Raw genomic sequence first — 16,622 nt, forward strand, 5'->3', positions numbered from 1 at the left:
GCTGGTGGGGATGCTGGGGTGTCAGCAAAGATGGTAGGGTAACTTTCCTGCCAGTACTCCAGAGAGCAGCCCCTGTAGAGCAGGGCAGGTCCAAGGCAGAGATTAAAAATAGACTTCATTCTTCTTAATAAAAGTAATAAAATGGTTAGCAGTATTAAATTAATCCTTACAAAACAAAACCCAAGGAGGTTAAATAGAGACTGGAGGCTGTGCAAAGAAAAAAAACCCACAATGACTACAGAATAGCTGCAAAGACATCTTTACACACCAAACTCCTCCACTGCTCCCCTCTGGGACACAATGTCAGCGAACACGAGATTCACACATGAGAAAGAGACACAGATGCGATGGGAGCAGCCCCACGAGGAGCGTGGGTGCCACAGACAGAACTATTTACACCATCGACACGGAGCCGTGCTGGGGCCAGCCAGGAGCCCCCGGGCTCTGCCCGTCCCTCTCCTGCCGGGGGCCCTCTGGCCGCGGTTTTTCTTCAGCTGGGATCAGTCCTGGCTCCTGCTCTTTGTCCGCTGTGCAGGAGGAGGACAAGAGCTGAGGTCTGGCCCAAATGCTCGTAGGCTGCAATGAGCTCCTGCAGCCACTCCAGCCAGTCTGAGCACCCACATGGAAAGGACAGTGCTGTTCTGCGTGGGAAGGCACCAGGCACTGAGCTGCTCCCCATGGTCCAGGCGCAGCATGCTGTGGGTCAGAGGACATGTGTACCTCAAGGGACAATGCCCCAAGGAACCCAAATCCTGCCTGGCTCAGGCACAGGGGTTGGCTGCGCAGGGTCAGGAGTGGGGGAACCCAAAGACCTCCAGGCACAGGCACTGGCAGAGGCTGTAGACAATGCAGAGAAGGAGGGTGGAGGGCACAAGACTGACCAGGATGATGCCCAGGCTGTGGTGCTCGATGAGCAGGAGGTAGATGCCGAAGGGCAGGGAGCTGAAGTAGAGGAGGCAGAGGACGCCCAGGATGAAGCGGGGCACGGCTTGCCATCCCCAGGAGCGCCACTTCTGCCCAGGGCCGTGGCAGGGCAGGGCACCCAGGCTCGTGGGGCGGTACAGCCGCACCACCTCCAGCCTGCCCAGGCTCTCTGGTGGGGTTACGTCCTCCGGCACCTCCAGGATGGTGACAACCAGGCAGTCGGGGCTGGATGTGGGCTCCAGCACGCTGGGGCAAAGGAGTACCTCAGGAGATAGGGGTGGCCCCCGTTTCTTGGCCCGTTCACGGCCTGTCAGCAGTGCCAGTGCCTCTCCATCATCCTGCAGCTGCTGCACGTCCCCGCCCGGCACCGGGCTGTGCTGGCGGCAGAAGGGGCAGCGGAGCTGGGGGGTCGAAGCGTCCCCCGGGGGAACAATCCTGCGCAGGCAGCGGGCACAGAGGCGATGGCCACAGCGGAGCAGCTTGGGCCTGCGGGCTCGGGCGTCGAAGCGGCTGTAGCAGATGTGGCACTCCAGCTCGGGGGACGAGGGTGCCGCCGGCGGGGACACCAGCTTGCTCTCCGGCTGGGCCATGCTCCTGGGGGGCTGCGGGGGGCTGTCCGGGCTGCAGGGAGGGGGCACCGCTGTCAGCCAGGGCTGAGGGCAGGCCCCGGGCCCGCTGCCTCCCACGCGCGGGGTCCCAGCTCCGCCGCATGCCATGGCCATTGTGCGGTCAGAGCCGGGGCTCGGTGGGACAGCGGGGCAGCGAGAGCAGAACGACAGCCCCGTCCCCGACCCCGACTGCAACCCCCGCCCGGTGCCACCGGCGCTGGGACTCGCCGTCATCCCGCCCGCCCCTGCCTTGCGGGGAAAAAATCGCTCCCAGGGGCCGGCGCCAGCGGAAGGGCAGCCCCGGACACATCTCTGGCCCTCACGGTGCGTGCGGGTTCGCTGGGGGCCCGGGATGGCTCCGAACAGCGGCTGTGCCGGCGGCGGGGACCCCGCACCCCGCACCCGCTCCCCGGGCGAGCCGCTCTCGGTCCGTACTGCCCGCCCCCGCTCCCGGCCCGCACCGCATCCTCTCCCGTACCTGCGGCTCCCGGCGGGGACTCAGCGGCGGCTCGGTCCCCGCCGCCGGCGGGCTCGGCGGCTCCGGTGGGCTCGGCGGCGGCGGGCTCGGGCCCGGCAGCCCCATGGGGGGAGGCGCGGGGCGCTGCCCGCCGCGCTGCGGGGGCGAGCACGGCGCAGGGGCCGCCGGCAGCGCCGCGGCGTTGGCCCGGTAACGGGGAGCGGGGAACGGAGGGGGAGCTCGGACGGGCCGTGCCGGGACCCTGCGGAGCCCCCTCGTGCAGAACCGGGCCCCGCCGGCTGCTGAGGGGCAGGCGCAGGGGGCGGTGCGGGGTTTGGTGCGGGATCGGTGCGGCTCCCGGTACTCCGGGGTTCCCCGCTCACGGTCAGCCCTGGGATGCTCCTTCCCGGCGTGGGGCCTGCGGTAGCGGCGCTTGGGGTTCAGCATGCCCGGGGAATCGAGCCGGGGGCACTCGGGGGACACAGCACTTGACAGGTTCAGGCTGGGCACAGCCAAGCCCCCTGCAGGTCCTGCACTGCAGGCTGTGCTTCCCAAGCCCAGTCAAATCCTCCCCCAGCTGCTGCCCTTACAGGGCGTTTCCAGGAGCCCTGGGGGGCAAAAGCACTCAGGGATCCCCTCCTTCCTTCCTGAGAGGAGTGGCAGCACTGCCCACCACAGGGACAATGGGAGTGAGGGCCTTTTTGTCTAAATCGTCCAGGTTCAGTACAGCCTGACGGAGCTTTTATGCATGGACTTCAGCTCCTGGTGTGCTTCATTCCCCCCAGTCCTGCTCCCAACCCTTCCACAGCTGCCCCTCACACCGCAGCCCCTCACAGATTGACCTAGTCCTGGTTATCAGCCCTTGAAATGGCCCCAGTGCCAACCTGATGTGCTCCATCGACCATCTCTTGCTCTGTCACGATAAAGGAGACTCGAGAAGCAGCCCACACCACCAGGCTTCTGGCCACTGATGTCACCTACACATCCCTGTGAGACCACAACCACTGGGTACTAAACCAGGTAACTTCCCTCACCTGAGGGATCAGGCAAAGGGCTCAGTGTGCACTGACTGGCCAAGGGGTGGGTTGGGGACACTCCCAGCATCAGCAGCACATCTCTACTCACCTGTGCCTCAGGAACAGGTAGTCTTGAGTCAAAAACAATGATTAAAGGGGAAAAAAAGCCTTTACAAACTGCCACATTCACAGCTGACATTCCCAACCGCCCTGACTTGAAGGACATCAATGATCTTGCCACCATCAAAAGCATCTCTGGAGAGCTTTGAAGCCTCTGGGAGTTGGCAGCATCAGGCGCTGGGCAATTCCTGCCCACTTCAGGGTGGCACTGTCACTGCCGTGGCACTGACACTGGTCCAGCACCAGCAGTGTTGTGGCACCCACCAGGAGAGGCTGGCTGTGCGCCTGCCCCAATGAGTCCAAAGGCACTTGGAGTCTGAGTGCACTTCTCTGCACTTCTCCAATGGGAAGGAAGGCACCAAAACCTCACTGGAGCAGTGGGGTGGTCAGGCTGCTTCAGGGGCTCACACTGGTAATAAGTAAAAAACTCCTCCCTCACCAGGAGGCCTGGAAAAGGGCAATGCCAGACAGTTCTGAAAAACCAAACCCCAACATTTTTCTACCTTCCACCCAGGCAGAGACCAGACAGGGGTGAGCACAGACCCCATAAACCAAAGAAGGCAAGTCATGGACACAAGCAGAGCTGTATGCTGGTTTTAATGTTCCTAAGAACTAGGAAACAGAAATCAAAAATAGATTTTGCTCTTCTTGATAAAAGTAATAAAATGGTTAGCGGTGTTAAATTAATCCTTACAAAACAAAACCCAAGGAGGTTAAATAAAGCCCGGAGGCTCCGCATAAAAACCACAATGACTACAAAAACAGCTGCAAAGACATCTTTACACACCAAATAAACTCTTCTCCTCTGCTCCTCCCCTCTCCAGGACACAACGTCAGCGAACACAGGACTCACACATGAGAAAGAAACACAGATGCGATGGGAGCAGCCCCACGAGGAGCGTGGGCGCCACAGACAGAACTATTTACACTATGGACACGGAGCCGTGCTGGGGCCAGTCCGGCCGCAGGAGCCCCCGGGCTCTGCCCGTCCCTCTCCTGCCGGGGCCCCTCCGGCCGCGGCGCTCAGCGCCCAGCACTCGCGCTTGCCATCCGTCCCTCCATCTGTTCCACCGTCCTTCTGCCTGCCCACGCGCGCGTCCCAGCTCTGGCCGTCCCTTCCCTCGGCGCTCCGGCGTCGCGGAGCTGCCGGCTCCTCCTGCCGCGCCACGCTGGGCTCCCTCGCCCTGCTGAGGGCCGTGGCCGAGCCTCCTCTCCCACCGGCCGCCGGACACTCCCGGCTCCTGGGGGCTGGCGTGCAGTTCGCAGAGGAGAGCGGGTGCCGTGGAGCTGCTGCGCAGGAGTCCCGGCTGTGCTGCGCAGCCAGCAGTCTCTGCTGCCCCAGCCAGCCTCCCCCGGGGCCACCGGCACCTCTCCTGCTGCCTCGCACCTCTGCCTTAGTTGGGATTAGTCTCTCGGCTGCTGCTCTGCTCTCGGCCCAGCTCCCGCTCTTTGTCCGCTGTGGAGGAGGAGGAGGAGGATGAGGACGAGGAGGAGGAAGACGAGGAGCTGAGGGTTCGGCCCGAATGCTTGTAGGCTGCAACGAGCTCCTGCAGCCGCTCCGGCGTGGGCTCCCACTTGGCAAAGCCGGCGCTGTTCTGCAGGAAGAGGACGGCTGTGTTGTGCACAGCCTTGTAGTACATCTCCTCCCTGCAAGGGAAGAGCACAGGCATCAGCACCTCCCCTGGCCCCCGCCCAAAACCCTCAACACCTGCTCCTCCTCTTCGTGCCTTCACTAGGACAAGTATTTGTCCCATCCTTTCTCTTATTATTCTGACCAGAAGGGAGGCACAGTGCAGCCTTGGGCAGTTCTGAGTACAGTAGAGGCTCCTAAGCTTCCAGAGGGAAGAAACACTGATGGTGCAGAGTCCGACTGCTGCCTACCAGCACACGCATGTGCTGGAACCTTTCTGTCCCTGCAGAGGGGAATCAGCACAGTGAGGCATCAGTCCTAAGCAGGTAAGAAATTCAGTGTTCTGGCACCTGTTGCTTAAACAAGCTGCTGCTCACACTTGTTGCCTCAGCAGCAGAGCAGAGACCAGCCTGCCCCACTGGGGACCAAACCCCCACTGACTGGCCCTTGCCTCTGCTCTCCCAGTGACATCCAGCTGCTGCAGCACAAGCAGCTACCAGGCCTGAGGGCTGGCAGAAGCACAGATCAGAGCCACAGGTGTGACCTGTTCCAGCTGGACTCGTGCCTGAGGCACACACCTTTCACAAGCTAAACTTAGCAGTCATTAAACAGACGTTGAATTCACCATGCTGTCTGCCCATCCTAAACACCCAAAGTGATGATGCGCTGCGCTTGTCCTTGTCTGCTCCCTGCTTCCCACTGATTTCAGCCTGGGAGAGGATATTTCTGTCACACAGCTTCAGAGCTGTGTTCCCAAAGGATCTGAGAACAAAGCCTACTTTTTGCAGACGTGCTGGGACCCGCTGCGGTACTCGTGATCGAAGGCCGGCAGGATGAGCTGGTGTCGCTTGAACTTGCTCTGCTCCATGCGCGTCAGGGCTGGCGTGGGGGGGTCCCGCCACTCAGGGATGAAGACAATGAAGGAGAGAGGCTCGCTGGAGCTCTCCAGCAGTTTCTAGCGCAACAAGAAAAGGAACAATCTCAGCACTGACTGAGCAATGACGTGTTTAATCAGTCCTGCAGAAAGGAAATGCTTCTGATTTAAGAGCAGTGCCCAGCTGACACTGTCCTCTGTCTGTGCCCTCAGGGCGCAGGAGTGGTGGGGAGCAGAGGATGGACAGCACAGCTCCCTCCCAAACAACCTCACTGTGAGCAGACATACCTCAAAGTGAGAGACCATGGCATCCATCAGCTCCTCACAGAACGGAGGATTTGCCTCAAAAGAACCACTTATAGGGAAGAAATCCAGGCACGGGCTGAAGAAAGAAGCAAAGATCCCCATCAGCTCATCCTGAGTCATCTCACGGGCATGCACCCACACCCACGCAGAGCAAGGGAACGCAATACTCACCCCCTGGATCCAAAATACCCGTCTGTGTCCAAGAAGGCTGAACAGTACTGTTTAAAATAGCAATTCAGGGGCGAGGCAAAGCATTCAAAACTCACTCCAAAGAGCTTGTGGAGGGCTTCAAAGATGTGCACGGGAAGTGCCCCTTGCAGACCAGTCCCTTCATACAGCCCCACACCAAACATCATCTGAGGAGAGCAAACCCTGGTGAGCCGTGCCAGCACTCACTGTTACTGCTGTTCCCTTCACTGACCATGGACCCAGGGCCACATGTCCATGCACCCACTCCTCTAGGTATGCGGGGCCCCCTCGTCCTTTCTCAAATTCGTGTAGGTCCCTGCATGTACCCAAGAATGCTCTTTAGAGATTTTATCCAACTCTGACCCCACAAAACCATCAGTTTTCTCTTGTACCAAGTGACCCTTCAGCTGCCCTCAGAGTCAAGAGCTACTGAAGGTTTCCTTCACAAAGATCTTTACCCACACTGAGGTCTCGTGTCAAGACCACAACTGCTCCCAAGTATACAGTCCTACCCCAGCATAGCATGAGGAGACTACAGACCCAGTTTAAACCCCATGTTGCTCCAGGCTCCCAAAGTTGTGACCCCTTCCCAGAGCAAAGACAAGTTCCCAGTGCTGCCAAGGCTTTCTGATGTACAGCTGTGGTAAGATCGTACCTGATATCGACGGAGAAGGCACCAAACCCTGGGCAGGAACTTTTCAAAGCCTGAGTCGTCAATGCAGCTGTACCGATAAAGAAGCCACTGGAAGAGAAAGCCCAGCCATTGAAGACATCAGGAACAGCCAAGCTATGGTGATACATGCACATTGTGACAGGGAGAGGGAGGCTGAGGAGCAGGTGGGCTCTGCAGGGAGTTGTCAGCACATCTGCTGTCACTGCGTGAGCCACCAGCTTGTCACTAACACAAAATGAATGAACTACCACAGCAGCACATGTCTCTCAGCAAGGGCTGCCTTGGTTTGAGTACAATGTTCTGGCAACACAACATTTATTCAGAGCACACACCCAACACCTGGGAAATACTCCCAGCAGAGCCTGACCCCAGCTAAGGTGAGAGTAGCTGTCCTCATGGCCATGGCAGTGTGTGACAGCTCTGCAGGGTCAGCTGGCCAGCCTCTGCCCAGCCCTGCCCAGGAGATGACCCTGCCCCAGGGGCAGCAGAGCAGTGCCCAGCCCTTACCAGCTTGCTGAAGTAGTTGCGGCTCACTTTGACCATCTCCCCCTTGTAGCGCACACAGGCCACGTTGTTCTCCATGTGCATCTCCACGCTGGGCAGTGGTGGGGAGGGGATGGCCAGTCTCACGGGGTAGCAGTACACCAGCCTGTCCTGGACCTCAGGAGCTTCCACCTCAGCTGTGGACAATGAATAGAAAGGCAGCCTGTGAGAAGCCAAGGGTATTCAGGACCAATCTTCAGTCCAACTCAAAAGACACAGCAATCCAAAAGGGCTGAAGAATAGGGTGATCCTCCCAAAAAACCACCATGGTGGTCGCTCACAGATGTTGTAGGCAGCTACCTAGGTTCAAAGCTGATTCCTCAATGCAGACAGCACACAGCCACCCCAGAGTCCTGAGGCATGTTCCAAACAAACAAAACCCTCTTTTTGTAGCTACTGTTTCTTATTTCAGTTTGCCCCAAACTCATCCAGAGCACAATAAAAGTTCACAGGCGGCCAAATGCAGGAGGCAAAGGAATCTCCCTGCACCTTGTGGTTATCCATTGCCTCAGCTTCAGGAAGAGCTCATAAATCAGCTGGAAGTAATCTCTTGACTTAATGGGATTGGAAGATAAGCATCAAAAACAATGCCAAGAGGCAGGCATTGGGACCTGAAGGGAGCCTGAGGAGAGCCAGGACCCAAAAGGGAAAAGGACTACAGACAGTGGCAATGAAAGGAGCAGACCCCATGGAGGAAGAAAAAGCTGACTAGAGAGAGATATACAGACGTGAACGAAAGAAAGAACAGAGGAAAGATCAAGGAACACAAACTCTGCCAAGAAAGGGTGCACAGTGACAAGCTGGGAGGCAGAGGGGTGCTCAAAACACAAGAAACGTGGCAAATGAGAATAAAGGGAGAACACTCAGCATTATTAAGGGGGTGTCAGCTGTCCCCAGGAATTCATGAAGCAGCAAAGCAAAAAAGCATGGTCCAGTGAAATGAACGAATGCCCTGCTCAGTGTGACCTGCTCCTAACAAGCTACTTCATCCTGGTAAATCACATATTTGTAGTATCTGATGTTACATCTGGTCACAGCACCTGATGGAAGACAGCCTGTCACTGCACACACATTGTGACTGAAAGCTGAGGCCTATGTTGGACTGGCTGTTTCTTACTTTGAAACACAGACTTTCTAACATTTGGAGACAGAGCTGCCCTCCCAACAGGTAACACTCTCTGAATAGGGACAAGACCATGGGGCCTTTTACTGCAGTGCTGCAGCTCTACAGCTCCTCAAAGCTGGCTGCATACCAGAGATATTGTTCTCCTTGAGTATGGCAAGATGCTTCTCCCGGATGCGCTTGACGTATTCCAGGGATATGTAGTAAATTTTACTGCAGATGCCTTCCACAGAGTCCTTGGCTGCAGCAGACACGTGGGGCCCACACTGTTTGCGTAAGTGCTCCAGGCGGTCCTGTGGAAACAGAGAACCAGAGTCTCTCACATGGCCACCACTGGCTCTCCAGGGGTCTTCAGGGTCTCCAGAAGGACCTGTACCTGTCCCCACATGTCCCCTCCCCAACTCCCTGTGCCCAGCCACACATCAGTGGTACACTGACCATGTAGTCCTCCTTGGAGGCGGAATGGTCCCGTCGCAGCCAGCTGAAGGTGTCCTCCACATTCCACTTCACCACCTTCCTGCTGTCTGGGGAAGCACTCCTACAAAAACAGAGGCAAAATTTAACTCACAGCTGCACAGCCAGGTATTCCACCCCCCACCAAAGTTTTCTATCACTGGGGAATGTGGACACCATCACTTGTCCATCCCTGTCCCTCCCCTCCATTCTCTGGAAAGGCCTTCCAGACATTTGCATGATTGCAGACTGCTATAATCTCTCCAAAATTTGGTGTAGCTGTCTGCTGTCCTCTCTGCAACAGGAGAGGCCCAAAAAGCCTTTATTTGTCATGGCACTGGTCCATTTTGACACTTCCTCTAATTTTCAATTACTGCTAGGGGCTTGTGACTCCAAGAAAACTAGCCTGTTTACAAGCTTTTCCTTTCCCCCACAAGCCTCTCCCCAACTCTCTTCCTCAGTTCTGCCTGCTGTGGCAGAACTGGTCAGAAAAACTCCATCTTGTATGCAAAATGCCACTCTAAGCTTGTTGCTCTGTAACAGCAGTGAGTGCTCAAGCACTCCTGATATTATCTCAGGGATGACAAAAGACATTCCATACCCAGTACTTCATTGTCTCCACACACACTCAGCTCCCCAGTATTACATTTTACAGTAACAGTAATTATCAAAAGATGGCTCCAGCACTACTGTTTTTCTTCTGTATGTTCCCAACCTTGCTCTTCCTCAATAACATTATGCCCAGTGCTAGATAAGGCAGGATGAGAAGTCCCTATAGTTCTTTTGTCTTTTCTGAACGTGACAGCACTGCGAGAAGAGCTCCCACCTGGATTCAATCAGTCGTTTCGCAGCCTCAGCATACTTGAAGAGCAGCCTCTTGGCTTCCTCTCGGAACTTAATTCTGGATAACCTGAGGTAAGTTGAATTCATATGCATGAGTCTCACAAAGGCATGGAAAACAGGTTCAGCTCCCCAGCTTTCCTTCACCAGCATCCAAACAAAGGGAGCACCACAGCGGAACCGCGGCAGGTAAATCACCAGACCAGACTGACCCAGAACCATCCCAACAAAGTGCTCTGTCTGTGAACAGTACCTGATGGGAATGTCATTCATGATCTCTCTGAACATGGAAGGAGACACTACTGGCTCGCAGTCACTCGGGAGAAGAGGATCTGTCCCTTTATCAACCACTTTTCTCTCCAACATCCAGCGGTTAAATGACTCCCTTGGGGGGTCAATCCCTGCAGATGCACAGAAGAAGGGTCTAATCAATACAATACAGAAATGCCCAGTGGCTCTGATAAGGATCATCACACAAAGTTCTGCCTAATCACTTAACCAACAATGCCACAGAGTATAACCATCACAAAAAGAGAACACAGGGACTAGACAGGCATAAAACAAAAGTCAAATTACCACAACATTAGAACTGAGAAGGAAATCAAAGGAACCCAACTCACCTTCTCGCTGCTGGCAGAGCTCACGGTAATGCTGCCTCAGCTTGAGAATGAGCTGGGACCGGAGCAGCTCCACCTCAGGGTGTGGAGAAAGCACTTCTGATGGTGCCCTCTGCTTAATCACAGCATTTGTCTGAATATCCAGGTCCCAGTATACTCTGTGGCAGAAGCAAATGTCATCAGGATAACCAGATCACTGGCTAATTATTAAATATTACTTTTAAAGATACTTCCTTGGGCTGTTTCACCAGTCAGGAAACCAAACTATCAAAACTCCTGGCAGTGATTTATCCCTCAGGTTTCTTGCAACCTGTGTGTCTCAAACACTTTACTGAGAAAGGAACAGAAGACAAATGGACACAACTCACTCAGTTGGTCGTAGAAGAGCTGCCTGCTGTTTGTCTTCAGGTGAAACACACCATGCCTTCAAAACAGAAGTTCCTGGAATACTGGGAGAGCTGGGGACTGGCTGAGCAGCTGGGTTCCCTGGGACATCCGCCTGTGTGTATGAAAGATGAATTACTCCACCAAAGAGACAGGTCAAGGAGAAGCAGCCCAGTGAATCAAACAGTCCCACACCAGAACACCACGTGGGAGACCCCCATGAGCTCACCAGCTCCCCTTGGTTTCAGGCTGCACATGTTTGTTTCAGAGCACCAAACCCACCTTGGACTTCTTCACACTGTTGCCACTTGGTGGAACCTCTTCTGAGAACCTCCTCTTCCTCTGCTTGCTCTCCATAGAGGCATCTGCCACCCCACCTTCCAGTGGCATGGGAGCCGCGTTCAGTCCCAGAGGGTCTGACTATGAGAGTCCAAACAACAACAGCACACGTCAAGCTCACCAACTGCCACTGCAGCCTCCCATTGCACTGCTCCCAGCTCCCACGTGGATGGAAATAAGGACACCACCAGTCACACCTGCACAAAGCTGAAAGATTCTCTTCTAGATGTCTATATGCCTTTTAAAAATATTTTAATGAGAAAAACTCATCACAAATCCCCCACGCTGATGCGCGGTGCATGACTCCTGGAACAGCAACACCTGACAGAGAAACACTTCCCCAGAATCATGCCAGACAATGGACTGAGCAAGGAGTTTTGAAGGCACACAAGACACCTGTAATCTGAAGACCCCAGTCCTGGCACAGCACTCCCAAGGTGAGTGAGCACTTACTATGACATCGTGCTGTCCCAGCACAGGCATTTCCCACAGAGACTGGTTGGTGAAGCGGTTGAAGTAGTACGGGCGGTTCTCCCGCTTGCTCCAGCACTTCTCCCAGCCAGCCTGCACCAGCTCATCTGAGAGGACAGTGAGAGTCAGGAGAGGAGCATCCTGCACAACAGACCTGCCCTGCAGTGCCCAGCACTGTCACAGCACTCTCTGAAACACACATCACTCCTGGCCTCCCTTGGCAGCCTTGTTTCACCCCTCTCCCAACTGCCAGGGCCCTGCAGAACTCCCGAAGGCAGAGTGGGTACCTGGCAGGTCCTGTACCAGGCGCATGGGTTTGGGGGAGCTGGGCTGGTTCTGGTTGGAGGTGCCAGGTGAGTGACTCATGAGAGACGCTTCCTCCGCAGGGCTTCTGTGATTCTCATTGGCCATTTCTCAGCAACCACACTGGAAAAAACAGAGTAATATCCAGTGTTACAGCAGGAAAGGTCCCAGATCTGCTTGGCATACTCAGGTGTAGCAATAAAAGTTCATTCTGATAATAAAACAGGGATTGAACCAGTACACACAAACACCTTGTTATCCTGGATACAACGAGCTATGAGGAATGCTCAGTGTTAAATGGGGTTAGCCAGGGTATTCTTTAGGCCAGCATTCAAAATATTCCCTTTTCAGCTACACCTCTCCAAAGAGCAAAGCATCAGATTGTAAAAAATAACATAACCTCCTCTGTGATTATGTGCCACCTTCTGCCACACCAATACCACTGGCCAGGTCTGATGTTATCCTCAGAGACAGTTTGAATCAACTCATACACACATAACTGCACATCATTTCAACAAAAGGCTTTCATTAAAATAAAAATCTGCTATATAAAATAGCCCTGGAGGTTCACTAACAACGTCTGTGGTTCAGAAAACCACAGGCTGGGAGTCAGGAGCTCCCGATTATTACCCTCTGCATGTCCCAGGCTGACACGTCCCAGTGCTAGTCCTAGTCCCACAAGCAGGGCTTCAGCCAGCTGTTTTGGCCCTTGCTGCTTTTTCATCTGCATAACAACAGTTATGCAAAAGAAGGTCTGTTGGAACAATAAAGCTCCTCTTAATCATAATTTAATGTTGCCAGCTGGAGAGAAACAGCCAGGCTTTTCCTCTCTTAGTCACCACTCTTCCCCTGGGGAAGTTTCTGAAACAGCGCCACAGATTGCTCTTCTCTGGCAGCCCAAAATGCATTGGCAATGAACTGGGGGGAAACAAGGCATTTTACATAATTCCCAGCTACCTCAGACACTTAACTCTATTCAGGCTTTGGAGACACCCCACAGCACACACCAGCAGTCAGGGCAGCAGCAGCACAGTGCTGTGTATAGTGTGCTCCTCACCTGAGCAGCACACTCCTGACAGCAGGAGCCACGTACAGGAGCTCTCCAATAAAAACTCTGATTTTTTTTTGGGTTGTCACTGGGATTTGAAGTCTTCACTGCCCTTCCTGTGCATAAAGGCCAGTGGCTATTTCAGCAGAACAGAATGGCAGGAGCAAACAGTGGTCAAGAGCCAGTGGCCAGTAGCTCAGCTGCCCACAGCACTGGCTGAGATCAGCACTGAGGAACTCGACTCCTTCAGCACCTTGGAAGATGTTTCCATCCTTCCAGGCAGGGTACACAAAGGAAGGTGTGGGACACTGTGATACCTGGAGTTTGGGTCTCTGCCCCAGAGCAAGCAGGTAACGCCTCATGCCTGCAGCAGAGTGCAGGACACAACAGGGGACCTTTAACGGCCTCAGCAGTGAGCATTGTGCAATCTCACACTCCCTCCTGAACTCCAACCCCACCGTGTCCTTACAGACACTGCACAAACGTGCCAAGGTGAGCTGGGCCAGCTCAGGCTCGTGTCAGCCCGTGGGTACAGGGACCCTGGAGATGGCAGGGCTGTGAGGCAGGAGCACAGGGAAGCTCTGAAGGAGGTTTAGTCCCTCCTCCTCAAACTAAAGCTACACTTGCACATGCAGCTGCTGCTGTGTCCTGCACCTTACACAGAGCACAGCCTGGAGTGAACTGGTGTGTACTGGGGGGACCAGAGCTCCCAAAGTCATGATTGTCAGGATTCACAGACAGCACTGGGCACGGAGCCCTGGCCAGCTCAGATGGCACATGCCAGCTCCAGTGACCTGCCAGTGTTTTTCACCACCCGTTGCTCAAAAGAGCTGTCAAATAGGGTGACTGGCTCTGCCTCCTCCCATTTATGGATAAACTGGAATGGTGGAAGTAGCCAAGAAGTTTTATCACTTGATCTGTGTTAACAAGTATTAAATCCAAGTACCCTTAAGGTCTGGGAAAAGGAAACAGCCAAACTAACAGGAATCCTGGCAGAAGCCACTCTACTTTTATGTAACTACACTGGGACTTAGACAGTGACAGGGATCCAGAGGAAGCATTTTATGGTGATTACGGTATGTTTTTATACACCATGGCAATGCATACAGTGCTTCACAAACACGGTACAACGCTGTCCCTGCCCAGAGAGCTTACAACCTAGAGCAGCAGCACAACCAGAGACCACAGCGAGGGGTAAGGAGACACAGAGTAAAGAAGTACAGCAAACAGGACCGGTATTTGTTTCCATTTCACCGAGGTAGAATTTTGTACAAGACAACAGCAAATGCAGACAAAGGAGATCAGCGACAGCCCCCCGGGACAACCCCGCGGCTCTCCCCCATCCCAGAACCACGGCTGCTCCAGGAGGCTGGGAGCCAGGCCATCGCCTCCTCCATCGGCACCCATCCCCTTTCCGAGCGCCGGCCGGCGGGCCCGGAGCTGAGCAGCGCAGCGCTCCCGGGACACCACGGGCACTGGGCACCGGGGCACCGTGTCTGCGCGGGGAAGCGGCCGGGAACCTCCTGGGGCTGCCCTGCCGGCGGCGAAGACGGCACGGAGCTCCTCGGCGCGGCGGGCCGGGGCCGGCGAGCGGCCACGGGCACCCAGCGAGTGCGGAGAGGAGGCGGCGACGGCGACAACTCTGCAGTCTGGCCGGGAGCGGTCCGGGGGCGCGGCCTAAGCGGGGCGACGGCCGGCCGGGCGGGTACTTACGGTGGCGGGCTGCCTGGCGGGACGCGTGGCCGTCGCTCCGTACTCGCCGCTGGCGCGCCGGGGCCGCATCCTCATAGCGGGGCGTCCCGCGCCTGGCCCGCGGGGGCGGCTGCGGAGACAGGAGCCCGTTACGGCGCCGCGGGGAGGGGCCGCGCGACGCGCAGGCGCGGCGGGGGCACAGCGGGGGCGCGGCGGCGGGAGCGCGGCGGCAGCAGCGGCCGCGCTCTAGCGCTCTAAGATGGCGGCCACGGGCCTGCGCCGCCTCCCCTCCGCCGCCCGCGCGCAGCCGCCGGCCCCCGCCGCCTCCTCCTGCACGGCGGGCCGCGGCCACGCGGTCGCGCCGCTTACCTGGGCGTGAGGCTAGGGGCTGCAGGCACCGGGCACCGCTGCGTCCGCCACCGCCGCCGCCCCACCTCCGCCTCGCCCGCCCCGCCGCCGCCATCTTGCGCCGGGGCCGCGGGTGTGGAGCGCATGCGCGAAGCAGAGCCCGCGCTTGGGGGAATTACGTGGAGCATGCGCAAAGGCTGCGCGGTCACCCCGCCCACCCGGCGCCATCTTTGTGGCGGGCGCCGCCCCGCGGTGGGTGCGGAGCGGTCCCGGTCCTGCCCGCGCTGTCGTGGAGCCGCTCCGTGCGGGCCGGCCCCGCCTCCCGCCCGCCGCGGGCGGTTCCCGGCACTGACAGGGCGCGGCCGCAGCGGTCGCCACCAAAGGGCCTTTGAAGAGCGGCGGCGCCGGGGCGGGGGGGGCTGCATTGATGTGGGGGCGCGGGGCTTCCGCCGCCCGCCGGGCACAGCGGTTGCTCCCGCTGCGCTTCAGCCCGGGCCGGCCCTGGCAGCCGCTGCCTGTCCCGGCGCTCCCTCGGGCGCAGCGCTGACACGTCCCTCCCCACGCTGTTGCCGTGGCCGTTCCCCGTCCCGCGGGTCCCGGTGACAGCCGGCGGGCGCTGGCAGTCGCTCCCTTGTCCTGCGGCTGCTGCTCCACAGCATATGCTGGAGGATGGCACGGGACGTGGAAGGAGGACACGGCTGTTACTGGGGGCTCCTTGGGGGCCGCAGGACCCCTCGCAGCTGGCGGAGCTTCTGCCACATTCTCCTAGCAGGGCACCCGTCCTGCCTCGGCTGCAGCTCCCTGGGCCGCCGCTGGCCGGTGCTGGCCCACGGCCCTCGGTGAAGACGGGATGGGGAAACTGCGAGGCCTCTCCTGCCCTTTTCTCCTGGGATATCCCTGCTGCCCAGCTTTCCAAGGGGTTTCCCATCTCCCGGAGTCCTGCCCTGTGCTCCGGGAGCAGCGGGGTCAGTTTAATGAGTTAACGCTGGCGCTGCAGTTCTGGCGGGTAAGTGCTGTGTAAGCACTGAGGCTCCCGTTTTGGGGTTCCAGCAGCCCAGCTCCGCTGCCCAGAGCACCGATAACCCCCCGGGGCACAAAGGGCGGCTCAGACCGACCCCTGAGGGCAGAGGGGACTCTGTGAAGGCACAGTGAAACTCCAGCCTTGGAGCGAGGGAGCTCAAGTGGCCGAGGGGGTGGTGAGGGCAGGGGCAGACTCTCGGCATGGCTTGGCCAGGCAGATTTATCGGGAGGGAGGCCCGGGCTGAGGAGCTGCCCGTCTTTTCCATGGGCACCCATGGGGACACTCCGGCAGTGCCCATCTCGGCGCTGCGATCCCGGAGCCAGCCCAGCTGCCGCTAACACAGGGGGCAAGGCCATCCAGAGGCACATCCTGCAGAGCCAGTGCTGCCTGCCTTGGGGTCCGGGCAGTCCTGAGGCTCCGCAGCTTCTCTGCTCAGGTTCATGTTACAGACGGCCATGAACCAGTCCCCAGCAGCACCCCCGGCCCCCGGGTCTGCACTGAAGCTGGGATAGCTGAGCACTAGCAGGAGATTCATAACACAGACTGGGAGTCCCCAATAGCCCAGGCCCTCCCGGACATTGCCGTTTGCACGGGGGGTGCCGGAGAGATCCGTGGCTGTGGCTGCGTGTGCAGGACGCGGGGA

The 16,622-nt window shown here is 57.4% G+C and overlaps 2 protein-coding genes across 2 annotated transcripts; both read right to left on the bottom strand.

The window, feature by feature from the left end:
• Positions 1 to 243: 243 nt before the first annotated feature.
• LOC134426756 (E3 ubiquitin-protein ligase RNF182-like) lies at positions 244 to 2,086 on the bottom strand. Its single transcript, XM_063171996.1, has 2 exons — positions 2,011 to 2,086; positions 244 to 1,545 (listed from the first exon to the last, which is right to left on the bottom strand). Exon 2 carries the CDS (start codon positions 1,512 to 1,514, stop codon positions 789 to 791), a length of 726 nt encoding a protein of 241 aa, XP_063028066.1. The 5' UTR covers positions 1,515 to 1,545; positions 2,011 to 2,086; the 3' UTR covers positions 244 to 788.
• Positions 2,087 to 3,703: 1,617 nt separating this feature from the next.
• Positions 3,704 to 14,739, bottom strand: PCIF1 (phosphorylated CTD interacting factor 1). The gene is made up of 16 exons (XM_063172315.1): positions 14,632 to 14,739; positions 11,855 to 11,993; positions 11,550 to 11,674; positions 11,040 to 11,177; positions 10,742 to 10,872; positions 10,377 to 10,531; positions 10,010 to 10,157; positions 9,743 to 9,826; positions 8,902 to 9,001; positions 8,594 to 8,756; positions 7,305 to 7,477; positions 6,780 to 6,866; positions 6,107 to 6,291; positions 5,918 to 6,011; positions 5,535 to 5,710; positions 3,704 to 4,772 (listed from the first exon to the last, which is right to left on the bottom strand). The coding sequence occupies exons 2-16, from the start codon at positions 11,976 to 11,978 to the stop codon at positions 4,520 to 4,522; spliced, it is 2,136 nt and encodes a 711-aa protein (XP_063028385.1). The 5' UTR covers positions 11,979 to 11,993; positions 14,632 to 14,739; the 3' UTR covers positions 3,704 to 4,519.
• Between the last annotated feature and the right edge of the window lie 1,883 nt (positions 14,740 to 16,622).

Source organism: Melospiza melodia, chromosome 19 (assembly GCF_035770615.1).
Source record: "Melospiza melodia melodia isolate bMelMel2 chromosome 19, bMelMel2.pri, whole genome shotgun sequence".
NCBI lineage: Eukaryota > Metazoa > Chordata > Aves > Passeriformes > Passerellidae > Melospiza > Melospiza melodia.

Excerpts from the sequence above, each read along its gene's own strand:
- LOC134426756 (XM_063171996.1), bottom strand. The coding sequence starts at position 1,514 with ATGGCCCAGCCGGAGAGCAAGCTGGTGTCCCCGCCGGCGGCACCCTCG.
- PCIF1 (XM_063172315.1), bottom strand. The coding sequence starts at position 11,978 with ATGGCCAATGAGAATCACAGAAGCCCTGCGGAGGAAGCGTCTCTCATG. Across the intron at positions 10,873-11,039 it reads ACAGTGTGAAGAAGTCCAAG|GCGGATGTCCCAGGGAACCC; the intron begins GTGGGTTTGGTG and ends TCATACACACAG. Across the intron at positions 6,867-7,304 it reads GCAACTACTTCAGCAAGCTG|TGGCTTCTTTATCGGTACAG; the intron begins GTAAGGGCTGGG and ends TTTCTCTTCCAG.